The 17,545-nt window shown below is 39.0% G+C and overlaps 1 protein-coding gene across 5 annotated transcripts in view; it reads left to right on the top strand.

Annotated features, from left to right (window-relative positions):
• The window catches only part of DDR2 (discoidin domain receptor tyrosine kinase 2), a 165,578-nt gene extending 150,389 nt beyond the window's left edge, over nt 1-15,189 (top strand). For all 5 annotated transcript variants that reach the window (XM_017881702.1, XM_017881711.1, XM_017881731.1 and 2 more), the window contains 6 exons: nt 631-854; nt 2,067-2,194; nt 4,264-4,455; nt 4,749-4,983; nt 7,174-7,323; nt 8,709-15,189. In XM_017881702.1, the coding sequence (XP_017737191.1) occupies nt 631-854; nt 2,067-2,194; nt 4,264-4,455; nt 4,749-4,983; nt 7,174-7,323; nt 8,709-8,843 (1,064 nt within the window). In that variant the 3' untranslated portion in view covers nt 8,844-15,189. The remainder of the gene's footprint in view (nt 1-630; nt 855-2,066; nt 2,195-4,263; nt 4,456-4,748; nt 4,984-7,173; nt 7,324-8,708) is intronic.
• The last annotated feature ends 2,356 nt before the right edge of the window (nt 15,190-17,545 follow it).

A 17,545-nucleotide genomic window follows, 5' to 3' on the forward strand; every position in this document is an offset into this window, starting at 1 on the left:
CCAGGTGAGGCGATGCCTCGCCCTGCTTCAGCTCTCGCTGGTCAGGCTGCAGCAGCTGACCAGCATCGATTGTCCGGCACTCCCTAGTGAGATGACCCCAGTACCTCAGTTGAAAATGCAGAAATCACCGGTCTTCTGTGTCGCTTGCGCTGGGAGTTGGAGACTGGAGCTGTTCCTATTCAGCCATCTTGCTCCGCCCCCTAGAATATGTCTTAAACTAGATCTTATGTCTTTAATATGAAATTTTTTATACCTAAAATCAGTTTTTAAGTCAATAACAGTGTCTTAAAATTAAGGAAATACGTTATTAAAACTTCAACCTTTAATATTCCCACCCTGATATACCGTGAGCCTTCCTATAGCTTCACCACACAATTCCACAAGTTTAGCCACAGAATTTGTAAATGATCATGTATTATGAGGAGAAGAATGAGAAATAAAATTGTGTTCTACATTCTGAAGGCCACAAGAAAATCTCTAGAGGAAGCAAAACCATTTTCCAAGTAAGAATGTCATGAAGCAGGTTAGGCTTTCACAGGGGCATGTTTTAGCCCTCCTCTCAGAGTTCCTTCCTGAAGAGATCTCCAAAGATGCTCCATGGAATGAGGCTTATTGCCCTTGTTTTCCCAGGCTGCAGTGGTGTTGTGAAGTCAGTCCAGCCCAGTGGCCCTGAGGGGGTGCCCCACTATGCAGAGGCTGACATAGTGAATCTCCAGGGAGTGACAGGAGGCAACACATACTCAGTGCCTGCCGTCACCATGGACCTGCTCTCAGGAAAAGATGTGGCTGTGGAGGAGTTCCCCAGGAAACTCTTAACTTTCAAAGAGAAGCTGGGAGAAGGACAGTTTGGGGAGGTGAGTTGATTCTTTGAGTGGGGCCTCCAGTCCCTTAGAGCTGGAAAGAGGTGGTTGGATAAAAATGGTCAGTAGAACAAACAGTCCCTTCCAGAGGTGGATTCACAACAGAGTGTCTCTTCCACTTGTCTCTCCTTGCATTGTCCTCTGGATTTTAGTATTGGGTCAACCTCATCTTTGTCAAATAGCTGTGGAGTTCCTGGGACTTCTGATTTCTATACAGGAGTTTTTACGGCAGGCAAGTCACTAGACTTCAGATATCTTGAAACACATTCAATATTTTCAAAAATGTTTACAATAGATTATGCAGGGTGGGATCCACAAGATGTGATCATCTTTTATGAACTGTCCAGGAACATTCTGCTTCTCAATAGCCACTTTGTTTTTTTCCCCTTTAATGAGAGTTATATGTAAAATGGTCAAAAACAACCACGCCCCTGCCTTTAGTCCCAGAATCAGCCACTAGGGAATGAATCACCAACCAAGATAAGGAGGAGTACTCTTTTCATTTGCCCTCAGAGTGATGCATGCATTATTAAACTTTTCACTCTTGCATCAGTCACATGAACCTTCTGGGAGCTCAAAGCAATGTTTTGAATTGTAATAGGAACTCTTCACCACCATCTAAACTCCAAATAAAACACTTGGTTTCCTAAGATGTGTTATTGATTTTCAGTGTGGATCTCATGTTCTCTCCTTGGATAGGTATGGTGTTGCAAGAGGTGGAGGGGCCCATGCTATCTGTTCATGGTGTGACATGTACTCATTCTGTCCCCTGGGTTGAAAACCCGTATCTGTTATACTGTTACACAGGAGTTGCTTATAATGCTAAACCCTATACTAAGGAAACTGCCTTATGTTTTACATGATCCAGTGACTCATGAATCAAAGTTCAAGCATTTGTAATAAAAGACATTTTATATTGGGCTATGCTGTAATATAATATTGTTACTGATTCATTCATTCACTTAATATTCCAATCAATGTGTATTTCTAAGGCAGGAAAGTAGCATATTAACTGGGTACTTTACCATTGTTTTTAATCTTATCAGTTATTTGAATCATAGATATGTTACACATATCTTCTTATTGGTCTTTTGATCATTTTGCCTGAGTTGTAAGAGTTAGTTTATCTCCAGGAAATGCCCAGCAAGAGTACTGAGACATCTTCAGGAGAAATGATGATGCTGAGACTAGATGACTTTTGTCTAGGTTCATCTCTGTGAAGTGGAGGGAATGGAAAAATTCAAAGACAAAGATTTTGCCCTAGATGTCAGTGCCAACCAGCCTGTCCTAGTGGCTGTGAAAATGCTCCGAGCAGATGCCAACAAGAATGCCAGGTCTGTGGTCTACATTTTGAATTTTCCTTTATGTATTTCATCTTTAGGACCAGGAATACTCCTGGATACTTTTGAGCAATTTTTTCTTTTGAGATGGGGAGGTCAGTGAGCTGCCTCCCATTTCCACTGTTGTCCTTTTTCTTACTCTGATGGGGTCAGCAGTCCTCATCTCTTTCTCCATCTCTCTCAAACACAAAGGTACATTTTCTATTGTACTTGCCACATATTTACTTCCTAACCCCCTGTGCACAAGCACTGTACTTCCCAACATATACAACTGTCTAGATGTGTACTTCTTTGGTCTTTACATGCAGACATACTCCTGCATGTCATTGCCTCCTCTTGACAAAGTCTTCACAATCACACATGACTTTCTTGCTAAGCCTCTTCCAGTCTCCTTTTTTCACATTTCTATTTATTTTCTCATCCCTTTTTTCTCTTTTATGCTCCTTTTCTTCTATCTCCAGCAACCCTCAAAATGAGAAGCTACCTCTATTTGGAAAATTATCTATGAACCTCAAATCAAAAGGATCCATGGTTCTCTAGCAGTTTTCCAAACTGGCTAATAATCTCTTGGATCTTTTTCTACATAAATTGCAGTTTCCAGCCACACTCCATTGTCTGACAGCCTTTCCATTAAAATAATGGTGAGTTTATCCTCACCCAGAGAGACAAGCTGGTTGAAAGCTGGTTGTATGTGTCCCAGAGAAATCTCCATACCTGGATGACCTATACATTTTTCCTATTCATGTTGTCTTGATTTGTCTCACTGATATTCATAGTGAAAAAAAGTTTATTATTCTTATTTTCCAAATTATCATAAATTCCAAGAATAGTGATAGACTTCATTAAAAGACTTGCAATGGACAGGATGTAAGATAAAGAAGAGAGAAAGGTGAGGAAATGAAACTGGAGGCTTTAGAAATTTAACTGATAATTTCAAACTTTAAGATACTGTTAAGAATAAAAAGTGACATTCTCTGGGTCTCATAGAGAGATTAAGTATTTCTTATATTAATCTTAGCACACGACTGGAGAAAGTGGCATGAGGGGAAACAAAACAAAATAAAACCACAGGACATAGGATATGACAAAGCCTTTCTCCATTGTTCCGATTGGTGAAGTTTGCCATTCCTCCACCTGTGTCCTTAGCAATGATGGACGGCCATGACTGTGAACCCTCCCAAGCCATGGAAACCCCTGCTTTGAGATGGAAGGGGGAATGAAAGAGGGGAGGTGTTGCATCAAGACTGCATTGATTCCAGTGGTTTATATTGACATAGTATGACTTCCAGTCCAGGATTCCTAGAAAACTCTTGGAGGGCTTATAACTCATCTGCTCCAGTAGTTTTGGGAATGTGGGCTAGAGGCCTCACTAACAAAATCTTGCCACTTTATGACCCAAGGATGTCTGCCGCCATGTACTCAAACAATTATGAGTCTTGGTCAAATGAATACTTCTTTTGACATGAGTACCACCACAGCCTTTAAAGAGCTCTGTTTTGGACAGGCTACTAAATACATGTTGCAACTGACTGACGGTTCATACTGCATTAAGAAAAGTCAGTATGAGAAAATAGAGAGTAATCAGATAAGCCAAAGTATGGTTGTTCACATCATACAAAGTTTCTTCACTTTAGTAATACAGTGACCCCATGGCTTTAAAAAAAAAAAAAAAAAAAAAAAGGTAAATATCCTCGTGCACTTAAGATATGATTTTCAGTGAAACGTTTTACTTTGTAGAGTGGTTTTTAGCAGCCTATTTTTGATTCAGCAAATACTAATCGCTTTCTGTGTGGCAGGGATTTTGTTAGATGTGAGGGATAGAAATGTGAATAGGTCATGGATCTCATTCTCAAAAACATTACAGTTGAATAAGGGTCCATGATATTTCAGGAGGAATAGAATGAGACAGATCCAGGTGTCAATTTCTCTGTCCTCTCAAAAGTTATCCAAAGTGAAACAAGATTTGGTATAATGTCTAGGAATAGACCTTGGTGTGCATTCTTCTCCCTCTTGATTCTGACTCTGGCAAATTCTGAGTTTATCTATGTCTGTATCCTCCCAAGGAATGATTTTCTTAAGGAGATAAAGATCATGTCTCGGCTCAAGGACCCAAACATCATCCATCTATTAGCTGTGTGTATCACTGATGACCCTCTCTGCATGATCACTGAATACATGGAGAATGGAGATCTCAATCAGTTTCTTTCTCGCCATGAGCCCCCTAATTCTTCCTCCAGCAATGTACCCACTGTCAGGTAAACAAGCCAGGTCTTCCGTCTTCTCCCTGTGGTGATGAGAACAACCTGGGATCTGAAAGTAGGGAGCAGTGAGCCTTAAAGTGTATCACTGTTATGGGATGGTGGAGGAAGTTAGTGTGCAGGGAATAATGGAGCAGCTGCCCTTTGGGGGAATGCAAGGGATTCATCAAGAGTAGAAAAAGAATGTTGAGCTTTCAACCCTAGCTTATTGATACAAATTTTAGAATGTGTACCTTTCACCTCTTCCTGTTTCCATAGGCTACCTTCTGTCTTCTTGTCTATTTCCTCAGTTACACCAATCTGAAGTTTATGGCTACCCAGATTGCCTCTGGCATGAAGTACCTTTCCTCTCTTAATTTCGTTCACCGAGATCTGGCCACACGAAATTGCTTAGTGGGTAAGAACTACACAATCAAGATAGCTGACTTTGGAATGAGCAGGAACCTGTACAGTGGTGACTATTACCGGATCCAGGGCCGGGCAGTGCTCCCTATCCGCTGGATGTCTTGGGAAAGTATCTTGCTGGTGAGTTCTCAGCATTTTAAAGCCCTGTCTAACAACTGGCTTGTGGGCTGGCATGCATGACACGTGGAGACAAACCTGAGACAGCAGAAGGCAAACTCAATAGACTAATATTTTCTCTGATTTGAAATTATTTTCTTTGTGTACTAACTGTTATTATTTAATGCTTGCCTATTTCTGCTAAAAAATTAACACACTTATAAAAATTTAGGGAGACAAGTTAAAAGTATAAGAGATTTATTATCTTTGTTTCTCTTTATTATTTCTACCTAGTGATTGTTCTTAAAGTATTAACAACCTTATCATTTAAAGAAATGTTACCTATACAAAATATTTTCTTCCCCATTAGTTTCATAAGCATGTTTCTCATAATTATATAGACTAATTCCTATAATTGTATTTCAGTACTTTTCAAGATGTTCTTTTTAAGTTCATCATTCTTTGCTTTTTAATTTTTATTTGATTCTTGATATTCCATACCGTAAGTGAGTAATTTTTTCCAAATATCTCTCTTAGAGGTATATTTTCTGTCCATGCATACCTGAGACTTTTTATTGTTGATTTTACAACCACTCAGCTGATTTATAGACTCATTAGACTATACACTTTTAATTCCTACAATGCCATGTACATGTTATTTTCCCTTTTTTCTTGTGTAACGTTGCACAGAAAAGTCTTAGACCAATTTGGTTTTGTTCATTTGTGATTAATCTGCTTATTTCCTGCTGATATTCTTATAGGATTTGTAAATTAATTTTGAAATAAAAAATGTGTAGTTATTCCCTTCCACTCACCAAGATAACCACTATCAATGCTTTGGTATATTTTCTTTGAGGACTTTTTTCTATACATATATTGTTTCTATGCATGCAATTTTTTTCTATGCATGCATTTATATATGTATGTACATACATGTAATTTATATTACATAATTGGGATGACACTATGCCACACAATTCTCTATTTTTAACTTAACATTTTAATATCTGCATAATATTCCATTGTGTAGATATATCCTATAACTTAATAATGCCTCTATAATTTGATATTTAAGTACTTTCCAATTTCCTGCTGTTATGAATGATACTGTGATGTACACCAGTTTACATAAATCCTTATAAAGATCTTTTTCACCTATGTATGTGAATTGCTATATTTTACCCATTTCTAATAGGATAGTTAGGCATTACTCTCCCTAAAGGTATTATGTGGTGTTGAAAACAATATATTAGACTGACATTCAGAGGACCTTGGTTCAAATCCGGTTTTTCCACTACTAATGGCCTTATTAACCAGGAGAATTTGGGAAACCGCTCCTGTTTCATTTTTCTGATCTAAAAAATAAGGATAACTGGCATGGTGGTGTGTACCTGTACTCCCAGCTACTCAGGAGGCTGAGACAGGAGGATGAAAATCTAGGCTGTGCTGCGCTATACCTATTGGGTGTCCTCACCGAGTTTGGCATTAATATGGTCACCCCTGGGAGCAATGGACCGCCAGGTTGCCTAAAGAGGGATGAGCCAGCCCAGATCAGAAACAGAGGAGGTCAAAACTCCCGTATTCATCAGTAGTGAGATCAAACATGTGCCTGGCCATTGAACTCCAGGCTGGGCAACATAATGAGACCCCATTTCTCAAAGAAAAAGAAATTTAAAAATAAATAATATCATCCACTTCACAATGTTGTTGTCTGTACTGAGAAGAAAATGTGAGTAGTCAATGCATGCTATTTACACGTGAATCTCATTGCTGTCACTTGTTAAAGTCTATCTTTCAACACTGTAATGATAACTGAACTGGTAAATGAGAGTCCTGGATTCACTGCAGGCACTTAAACTAGAGTCCTCTATCTCTAACATAAAAACCATTGACTTCCCATTCAGATTTTGCCTTTCTCAGGAGCATTTTCCCAAGGCTACCCTAGAGTTGAAAGGTTGACCTAACGCTCATTTGCAGAGTCAGATAGCTTATGGCTGCATTTTTTCAGCTCTTGGATCACAAAGAAGCAAAACCAAGTTGAGATCATGAGAATGAGAGAATGGGCTGTTTCTAAATACTCCATGCACATCTTGGCATTTTCAGAATTCCTTGCCTGTGGTAGGGGAAGGGGTATAGCTCCAGATTATGAAATTTAAATGGGTATTGTTGTGCACAGGTTATTCTGATTTCCCATTCTTTTCTTTACTTAAATAGGGCAAGTTCACTACGGCAAGTGATGTGTGGGCCTTTGGGGTTACTTTGTGGGAGACTTTCACCTTTTGCCAGGAACAGCCCTATTCCCAGCTATCAGATGAACAGGTTATTGAGAATACTGGAGAGTTCTTCCGAGACCAAGGGAGGCAGGTAAGAACTGTTGGGGATGAATGGATGTGGACCTGTGTAACTTGAAGGATGGAGAATGGAAAGTCCTGACTTAGCAGGAGTGGGCTGAGATGGAAGACAGACTATGTGGATGATAGGCTTTGTCACTAACTATCCAAATGATGTGAAAGACCAGTATCCTCCCCAGGCATCCATACACTCTGCTTTATCTATGTGTCAACTCATTGACTCTTGGAGGGCATAAAGGGTCATGTCAGGTTTCTCCCCAACTCAAAGGTAGCAGGAAATACAGTCCTGTCTCTCATGTTTTATCTATTTCTTGATCTAGATCATGTGGTTTTTCTTCTGGGTCAATAAATATAAGTGTAAAAGGGATGTATTAGCATTCATTAAAATATAGCTTAGTATAAGAATTGGGGTTGGTTTTGAATATCTAGCAATGTTTCTAGACTTGGATGTCCGAAAATGGGCAGATATATCCTGAACTTGTTGCTCTTGGAAGGCATCTCTTGGACAATCCAAGAGTATTGTGACATCTCAAGACTCAGGGAAAGATAGTTTCCCAAGCTCCCCAGGAGTCTCAATTCCTAGCCAAGATACTGCAAACTTTTTTTGGGTGACTTAGATTAAAAATTCCTGTGAGATATGGAATTTAAAGCCTGCCAGTCACTACAGCACTGTACCTCCCCAAAGGGGCCTGGCAACAGCATACCCTTGGATTATGGCATCTTTACCAGGAAAAGGATAATAGCTGGGGAAGGATCTTGCAGACAATAAAAAGTGGATCTTCTGTGGCTTGAATAGATCCAAGCAAGTCAAAGATAGATAAGGGATTGACAAGAGATAATACATTATGCATATTAAAAATAAGAGAGGGGTCTCAGATTTTAATTGTCTCTTTATACTCTGTAAATATTTTGGCAGCAGGGAGTCTAAATTAGCTATCTTGGTTATGAGGCAATTTGCCTTCTTGCCACAGTAAAGGGCAAATTTACTCCCAAGTATGTGAGATAAGTGAGTGGGCCAAAGAAAAATGTTGTTTTCTGCCTCTGCCATGATTGGCTCAGCCAAGATGAACTTCAATATGGGTTGGTCATAAATGGAAGATTTGGTCTCTTTTTGGTTGTTTCATCTTTTGCATGAAGGTAGGGACCACATAATGGCCCATCAAAAACTTCTGCTCCGGAGAACTCCAGAAGACAAAGGGAATAGCTTAGAAAAGGGCTGATATGATTCAGAACTTTCATGAGTAGGAAAAATGGACACCACACCCATTTCAGTTATCAAGTTCAAGAAAGTGGGCAGGGGGCAAATCAAACCATGATGCAAATATACTTCCCTTTCCTCCTTCTTTGTAATATTCTCTCTCTCTCTCTCTTTTGTTTTCCTTTATTTTTTTCTCAAAGACTTACCTCCCTCAACCAGCTATTTGCCCTGACTCTGTGTATAAGCTGATGCTTAGCTGCTGGAGAAGAGATACGAAGAATCGTCCCTCATTCCAAGAAATCCACCTTCTGCTCCTTCAACAAGGCGACGAGTGATGCTGTCAGTGCCTGGCCACGTTCCTACGGCTCAGGTCCTCTCTACAAGACCTACCACTCACCCACGGCTATGCCACTCCATCTGGACATTTGATGAACCTGAGAGACAGAGGCTTGTTTGCTTTGCTGTCTGTTCCTGGTCACCCCCACTCCCTACTCCTGACTCATATATACTTTTTTTTTTTTTTTACATTAAAGAACTAAAAAAAAAAGCCTAGGGCAGATACAATCTAGTAAAAGAAAATCTTACTTGATATACCAAAATGTTGGATAACAAAGGCTAGAAAATTCAGATAATTTATAAAGGTTAACTATGCTTGTGCTTATAAATGTGCAGATTCTACAATATTTTCCATGTCACTCTAAAAGAATCTTCAGAAAGAAAACTTGAAGAATACTAATGTCTTCAAGGGAACATGAGATTAAATTTAGGGAAAGCACTTGATAGATGTGGAGAATCTGAGGACTCAGAATTCAGCAACTAATCACAGGTGGTTTTCTAATTTGGCCTCTGGACATGTCTCACTGTTTGTATTTCTCTCTCCTGTCAAAGTGAATGATATATTCTTGAAAACCCCCAATTTCTTGAAATGGGTGTTCCACTCATTCATGGACAGGGGTCAGGGTTGACATTCGTATATGAAACAACTGGTGATATAGATAGGAAAGAATGTTTGCTGCAGGAGTGTATGAAGGGGGATTGTCATTTACAGAAAAAAAGTACCTCATGGATGGAAGGATTCATGAATAGATAATGGACATAGGAAAGGAGGTCAATGGAGGACACATAACAGACATGGTATCCACCATTTATTTGTGATTTTGTAAGAGGGTTGTTTTCTTTGTCTTGTTCAGATATTTTCATGTGTGTGTTTTAGTGAGAATCTGAGTTTTTAATCAGTGAAGGCTGATGTTTTGATATCTTGATGGTAGACTCAAGTTCATCTTGTCCAAATCTTCTAGCGTTTTCAAGGATGAAGTCTCTGTAGGATCTTTGGGCTTGGGGCTAAATTTCTCAGGCATAAATACCTAATGGCCTTGTCCAAGAGGGAATAGATCTGTTCTGAGTGTCCCCAAAAAAGTTGTCCTAGGACTAATGTGGAGAAGTTACAGGGAGACTGATTTCCATTCCTTATTGGGGAAAACAAAGCACTCAGAACATACAAGGATAAATGGGCTGCTACCAGAGGTGGGGAGTCTCTTGTCAAAGAAAATGGAGGTTTTCAAACACAAAGTAGATGGTGGTGTGAGACAATGTTTAATGTCCTTCTAACTCCGAGAGTCCTTGATTCTAGAGAGGCACAGGATGAGCATCTATTGCTACTGCTGAGTATACACGCTCTTGCCTCTGAGATGGTGTGACCCGCAGAAAAGAAAGCTTAAAGCTGTGGCTTCAGAATTCATGGAAACAGAACCACTGTCAAGAAGGAATCTGCTCAGAGCAGATTCTGAGCTTTCACACGCCACGAATCTTCAGATTTAGTGGGAAGCTAGAAAAAGGAACTCTTAATTTCCATTGAGGAGAAATAAGAAGACATTACAAATCAGCTTCCCAAGCTGAGAAGGAATGGCCTTGACCCCTTGGGTCTGCCTCTGTTGCCCTCTCCAGTTTACCTTCTACAACAGTTTCTCAGGATCATGTGTATTTCCCCATTCAGCCTTCAGCATTGCTCCAGGCCACAGCATAAGCATAAATCCCAAGTCCACAGGATCCATTTTTCAGGTCATCTTCTGATCCTAGTAAATGTCCTTTCCCCGTAGTTGTCCTATGCCTTTGTGCTTTAGTCTATCCCAGGACTAACTTTGGAGAAATCATTGGTTTGAGAGTCAAGAGAACATTGATTTGGGAGCTTTAATCCTCTTTCTGCTTCACACTAAGTGTGTCATCTTGGCTAAATCACTTGGTCTTTCTGCATTTTGTTTTCTTATTTATAGGATGAGGAAATTAGATTAAATAGTTTTGAGGTTCCTTCTGGTTCTGATACATCCAGTACTAACTGGATAATTGGATCTATAACTGATGGATTTAGTAATCTGGTCATTTCTTGCTCTGAAAATTGTAACCAGCAAAAGAGATCATGGAAGAAATCACTGTAATGGTAGTAATAGTAACACATGCCATTCGTATTGTGCCTTAGGTTTACCAGGTGTTTCCAAATACATTAGCATATTTGATATGTGCAGGGCTAGATACCTTGGGAACTGCCACGCTTTCAAAATAAGTATTCTAAGCTTCATTAGAATTAAAGGGACTTGAACTCAGGACCTGCAGCCTATTCTTCTTTATCCACATGCCTCTGGTAGGGCTACATCCAGACCATGCCATGACTTCTTATGGAGCAAGAGAAAATAATATTATTTTATCTTCCTTTGCCTAAAATCTCTCCACTTATTCTTTTTTATGATTCTGCCCCAGTTCACTGAGTTATTCTATGTTTCCATATTTGTTTTTAAAAAATCATATTTAAAATGAACTTACAATGTCTGAATTTTCCCAGCCTTGAGTCATAGAAGTAATCTGTTTCAGATGGCTGCCCAATATGTATTATCATGTAATACATATCTGTATCCTTTTCTGGGATGAGGAAGGCTTCAACTTCTGGCACTGAGACCTTTGTATTATAGACACAGGTTTAGTTTCTAGCTTAGTCATGCCTTTAGAGTTTAGTAGCACAAATCCAAGCAACCCAACAGAATACATGGTGAGGGCCTAGTGTGTAGAGTTCATACTAAGTAGTTCATATTTGAACTACATAGTAAGTAGTTCAAATTTGAATTAGAGGAACAAAGCTAGGACTTATTTTGAAAAGGAGATCGAAAAAAATGATTAGAGACTGTGGGGCCTTATTACATTTGCAGTAAGTTATCTTCTTCATGATATATGTGAATTATTTTATGTGCAGATTGTGTTTTGGGATTGCCAGATCTAAATTTATATTCTTGCTGGCTAATGTGCTGATATTTAGGTCTATCTAAAACTTGATGTGCTTTCCAGACACATATGTGACCAGACAAGATCTAAAGTGCAAAGCGGTGCCTGAGGAGCAAAATGTGGTTTTAATGTTGTGGAAAGATCACTTGCAAGTATATTAAGACTGTATAAAGAAGATGATTGTATGCAAGTGGGGTGAAAAAAAAAGGATACGCGAATGTGCATATGACTGAATGGGGGGAAGGTCAGGGCTAGAAAGGAGGCTACAAAAAAGGGGCAACGGAGAGTGCACAGGAAAGACACAGGGGAAGATCAAGTTGAGCAAGTAGAAACAGGAGTAGCTGGAGCCATTGGGGATCCATTTTGAAACAAGAAGGAGTTTTGAAAGGGAATAGGAATGTAAGTGTCTTGAAGTAAAAGATAAATACGAATGGAGAAAGAAGAAATTCTGGATGATAGAGATGATAAAAATATTTATTAAGAAATGAAGTCAGGTTCAATGTATGAAATGGAAAGGAATTTTTCAGAATTTTAAGAAAGGGGAAGTTCCTCTTGGAAAAGATATAGCAATCATCAGGGAATGACCTTTTCATTTCAGAAGTGAGTGAGGAAGGTGGTTTGAGCATCTGGTGTATTCTGGACCATTTCAAGTGCTGATGAGAAGAAATCAACTATTTGCCTGAACTGGGCTTGGTTTTCCAAGTGCTGCTTTGGAAATGAAGACCCAGAGATGGGGAGCTTATGGTAGTTCATAAATCTTCATGTTCTATTATCTTTCCTCTGTCAAAAAAGTTCATTTTCAATAATGCCCACCATTGCTGTGCCCAGAATAACCACAGGCAAACATCAAAACGATATGCATAAGTTAGACAAGATTAAATCTTGTCTGATATCTGCACAAACAGATATGCACTATGTTGGAAACATGTGTTTTTCTAGTCCCATCCAGGCTTCCCACAACAAAGCCATGATGTGGGTCTAAACCATGTGTTTTGAGTAAAGGAGAATAGAAGAAGAGGAGTGTCTGCAAGATGGAAATAGATGAAGATATTCCAAGGAAGTATACTAAAACAGAACAGTGAATGTTTTGCCCAAAACTACAGAAAGAAAGAAAGAAAGAAAGAAAGAAAGAAAGAAAGAAAGAGAAAAAAAGAAAGAAAGAAAGAAAAGAAAGAAAGAAAAGAAAATTGCAATATATAGCTACTAAGTCTTTGATTGTAAGTTGAATTTATAGACCTGGAATTTGCTATCCTAGTCTTTCCCTTTTAGTAGGACTTCTGTCCTCTGGCAGTGCATATGGTAGGTCCCTAATGTTTCTGCATCTCCAGGAAGATGCAGATCCTTATTTTTGCTGGGAAATTCTTCTTAATAGAAACGTTACATTTTAATAAAAACAGATGAATGTTTTTTTCACTTGGTAATAAGTTGTCAAGAACTGAACTTAGAGGGAAAGAGACTGGAGTGGTTAATGGTGATTTGATTTCTGGCATTTTGAGTTTTCTGCTACAATTAGCTGCATTACTTGGTGCCAAAGAGCGGTGAAGAATTGTTGAGTTGGTGTATCCTTTAAAAAAACTTGTTACTTTGAAAGAATTTAAGGCTCACAAGATGTTACACAAATAGTAGAGTGGCCTTACCCTAGATCCAGTTTTCCCCATTTATAACATTTCACTTAGTCCATTTTCAGAACCAGAAAATTAACATTGGCATAATGCTATTAACTAAACGACAGACCTTTTTTCAATTTCACCAGTTTTTCCACACATATTCATTTAGTTGCTGGATACTTTTAATTCTTGCTGATTTGTAATCTGGCCTTGCTTGGATACAACAGGAAAGACACCATCTGGATAAAATTCTACAGTATTAGAGAGACTGTAACACATTAATGTGTTTCTTTATCATGAGCAATACCCTGCCTACATTGCTTCTAAATTTTCTGATTAGTTAGGCTGTTTGGCATCTGAAACAATCCAAGCCAAACTTAGAAATATTAGGCAACACAAAAGACAGTAAGAACTGCTCATAGCTTGTTGCCTAGAAAACCAGGTATAGCAGGATATTCTAGATGCTTCCTGAAGCTTCTACAGTGAGTAGGATTAGTACTGGGGACAAAATGAGGAGCTTAGAGTAAACCAGTATTTCAGTCAAGAGTTAGTTGGCACTTAGTTAATGGCACTGGGAATAGCTTGTGGAGAGAATAGAATGCAATGGTATAGACTCCTAATGTTTGATAAAATACTATTTTCAGAGTGATAGAGAGGTTTTATTTGCCTAAATAGCTGTTATTAAATGGAATAACAACCACATTAAACCAAATTAATTGCAAACACAGCAGCAACCTGGGGAGAAGTTGAAACTCCAGTTTTGTGGATTACAGTTTTGAGTTTTATGATTGACATTTTTAAGTCCCCTATTTAAGGGGTCACAAGATAATAACAATGTGTGTCTTATTAAGTTCCTAGGTCATTGTGAGCACTTGATAAATATTTGCTGAATGTTGTTTTTTTGAATGAATTTAAGATGGAAACAAAAACTTGTCATCCAGTTAACTAGAGTGAATGTAGGGAGAATTTTTTTGCTGTAACATGGAGAGTTTATTTTCAAATGAGGAAAGAGAAAAAAATGCTCAGACTTGTACCTGGTGAAGTGCATTCTCTGTTTGTATACTTTTTGATGCAGAAATTGATCTATACAGCTGCTTAATTTTTTGAGGCATTTAGACAGCAATGAAAGGTAGTTCTCCACAGGACACCAATTCAAAAGGAGAGATCAGACTCTGGCCTTATACTCAGCCTATTTGAAACAAGCTATCTAGTTTCTCCTGCAGACACCTTGTCAACAACATGCAACAATGTCAGGTGCCTTGCAGGAAAATAATCTGAGTCCCAAGCTAGCCTGTGCTCATCGACAATTACAATGAACATATCAAGGAAGAATTTGCAGAGACTCAAAGGAAGCACAATGGGGTAAGGTAATCATTTTCAGTGAAAAACTGTTTTCTTGAAAAGAGGCTTCCTGCAAACACACCAAGAGTCTGTAATCTAGCCTATCCATTATATATCCTTTATTATTCATGATATCCTATTCTTCTACCCTGTTGCCTGGTAACTTTTTCTGAGGACTGAGTTTCTGCAGCAATGTGGTGCACTCTTCCTGTGATGAGGAAACATCTGGGCCCCCTTCTGCAGGCTTTGGAAGGTGATGTGTCTTGTCAAGGGGTAAAGATAAAATGGATTTAATTTCTGCTTAAAACTATCATAGACGTTCCAAATAGAATACGTAAAATTTCTCTGTATTAGAAAAAGAAACGTGATACCAATTGTATATTTTCTTTTCTTTATTTATTCTCTGTAAGTCTGTCAGATGATAAATTGTAAATAACAATGATTAAAGAGTCATGCTACTGATGGATCTCCCTTTCTGTATAAACAGTGCCAGTTCTGGGCTTTGTAACCTTTGCTCTTTACAGTCTTACATCATTCCTGGGGAAGTGATGGGGCATGGGTCAGAGCTGGGGTGTATGTGGTGTGGACACCTGTTTGTGGGGCTGTCCAACAAAGGATTATTTAAATAGGCCTCTAACATATGAGTTGACTGTTTATTGGGAGGAAAGCACCTTGGTCTCTGACATATCTAAACATACGAAACACTGGGATTTTATGTCCTCACATTAATTAGTCCAGTTCTGGGGAATCCAGTCCAGAATTAACTGGCGATCCCTTATTGTTATGGTTACAGAGTTGTCTTGTTTGACACACAGAAATCCTTTTTAAATCCCAATATAGTCTGTTTCAGACTGTCCGCACATGCACAAAACCCCCGCCCCGGAAAAAAAAAAAAAACAAAACTATGAAAACCAGAATTTAGACTCAATCATTATATTAGAGAGTAGAATGAAACGACACCAAACAACCAATTTCTTACCTGGTCTCTGAGAATAAGTTTATACTTTTAGTTTTCTGAGAATATTTCTCAGAATATTTGAGTTTTCTGAGCACGTTTCTCAGCACTGGGCATGGTAGATAAATCACAGGGCCAAGGTTTGGCAGGGATGGATGGCGTCATTGTGTACCATATTGTTCTTCTGATTTCCAGGAGAACAGAATGAGCCCATGCAAAACATAAACTTATGATGATAAAAAAAAAATACCTATCCATTCACTCATCAATAAAAACATATTATGATGGTTATCAAGCTGTGTCCTATGAGTGATAAAATATTTGTAAAATATAAAATTAAATGGTATCTATTGTGAATAGAACTCTATTCTAGTTTCTCTGAGCACCTCCAACAGTTCAGCCTATCTTTCAAAAGTCATAACACCTTGAAAACAGCAACTTTAATGGAAAAAAGGGAAGAAGAGAGCAGTTTCATCACTTGGCTTGAATGAAATCTTGAGGAAAGGAAAAACAGATGGTCTTGCTCTGAAGTTGTCTGGACTTCACTTAATTCAATCTATCTTAGGCTGGCAGGCATCCCGAGACTGCGGTAATGCTGAACCTCCACAGCCCAGGCCCTCCCCCTTCTTTGTAGAAATGAGTTTTGTATGAGACAGCCACACAACCTGGTCTCCTTCTTCTTATTCCTCATCACCTCTGAGCTCTCAGACATTTTAAAATGAGCCTTTGGGTCTAGACTCTCACAATTAGGCTTAATTTTACTCCATGACTTTCAGAAAATATTGTTAAATTGTGGTCTCTTTAGAACAGTTGAAAGTGGGATAAACATAGGAGCTGAGTTCCACCCCCATGATAAAGAAGTTTCATTGGCTGGGCACAGTGGCTCACGCCTGTAATCCCAATACTTTGGGAGGCTGAGGCAGGCAGATCACTTGAGGTCAGGAGTTCAAGACCAGCCTGGCCAACATGGTGAAACTTTGTCCCTACTGAAAAAAAAAAATACAAAAATTAGCTGAGTGTGGTGGTGTTTGCCTGTAGTCCCAGTTACTTGGGAGGCTGAGGCGGGAGAATCACTTGAACCTGGGAGGCAGAGGCTACACTGAGCCGAGATCGCACCACTACACTCCAGCCTGCTGACGGAGCGAGACTGTCTAAAAAGGAAAAAAAGTTTTATTTAGGAATCTAATGTTCTCATAACCAGATTTGTTCTTTCAATCTAATTTTCTTGATATAGGATAAATGATTACTAAGTAAGTTGGTATCATTAATCAAAACCTCTAGGATCAAAAGCCAAGATAAATTATCACAGTGTTTTAGGGATCATTGCTGTTCATAAATAATTAAAACACTGAAAGAGGCCATTAAATAGATTAAAGTATGCTCAGTAGAGTTTGATGTATGATACATAGTTTTATTCTGTGTGAGCTGGGGCTAGTGATGGTCCCATTACCAGTCTACTACAAATACGGAAACCTAGAGTAAGCATTAGAAACCTTGATAGCAGTTTTGTCACTGGAAGGAGGGTCTTGAGTGTGAGTCATTCAGGTTTTTGGCATTTGGAACGAAAAGTTGGACAAAATGCACAAAGTAACAAAGGAACAAGGCGCGAAAGCAAAAGCAGCGATTTATTAAACTGAGACAGCACTCCCCAGGATGGGAGTGGGCCTGAGCAAGTGGCTCAAGGGCCAAGTTACAAAGTTTTCTGGGTTTTAAGTAGTTCTTTTGAGGTCCCCATGGGCTACCCCTTACCTGGATGAAGGATTTGGTTTATGGCTAAGTAAAGATTGAGGTGAATGTGTGCCCTATGCAGATGATGGCATGGCCCATGCTTAGTGCTTGGCCCACAGCCAATCCAAGGCACTTTCCC

Source organism: Rhinopithecus bieti, unplaced genomic scaffold, assembly GCF_001698545.2.
Source record: "Rhinopithecus bieti isolate Rb0 unplaced genomic scaffold, ASM169854v2 scaffold_1348, whole genome shotgun sequence".
Taxonomy (NCBI): Eukaryota; Metazoa; Chordata; class Mammalia; order Primates; family Cercopithecidae; genus Rhinopithecus; species Rhinopithecus bieti.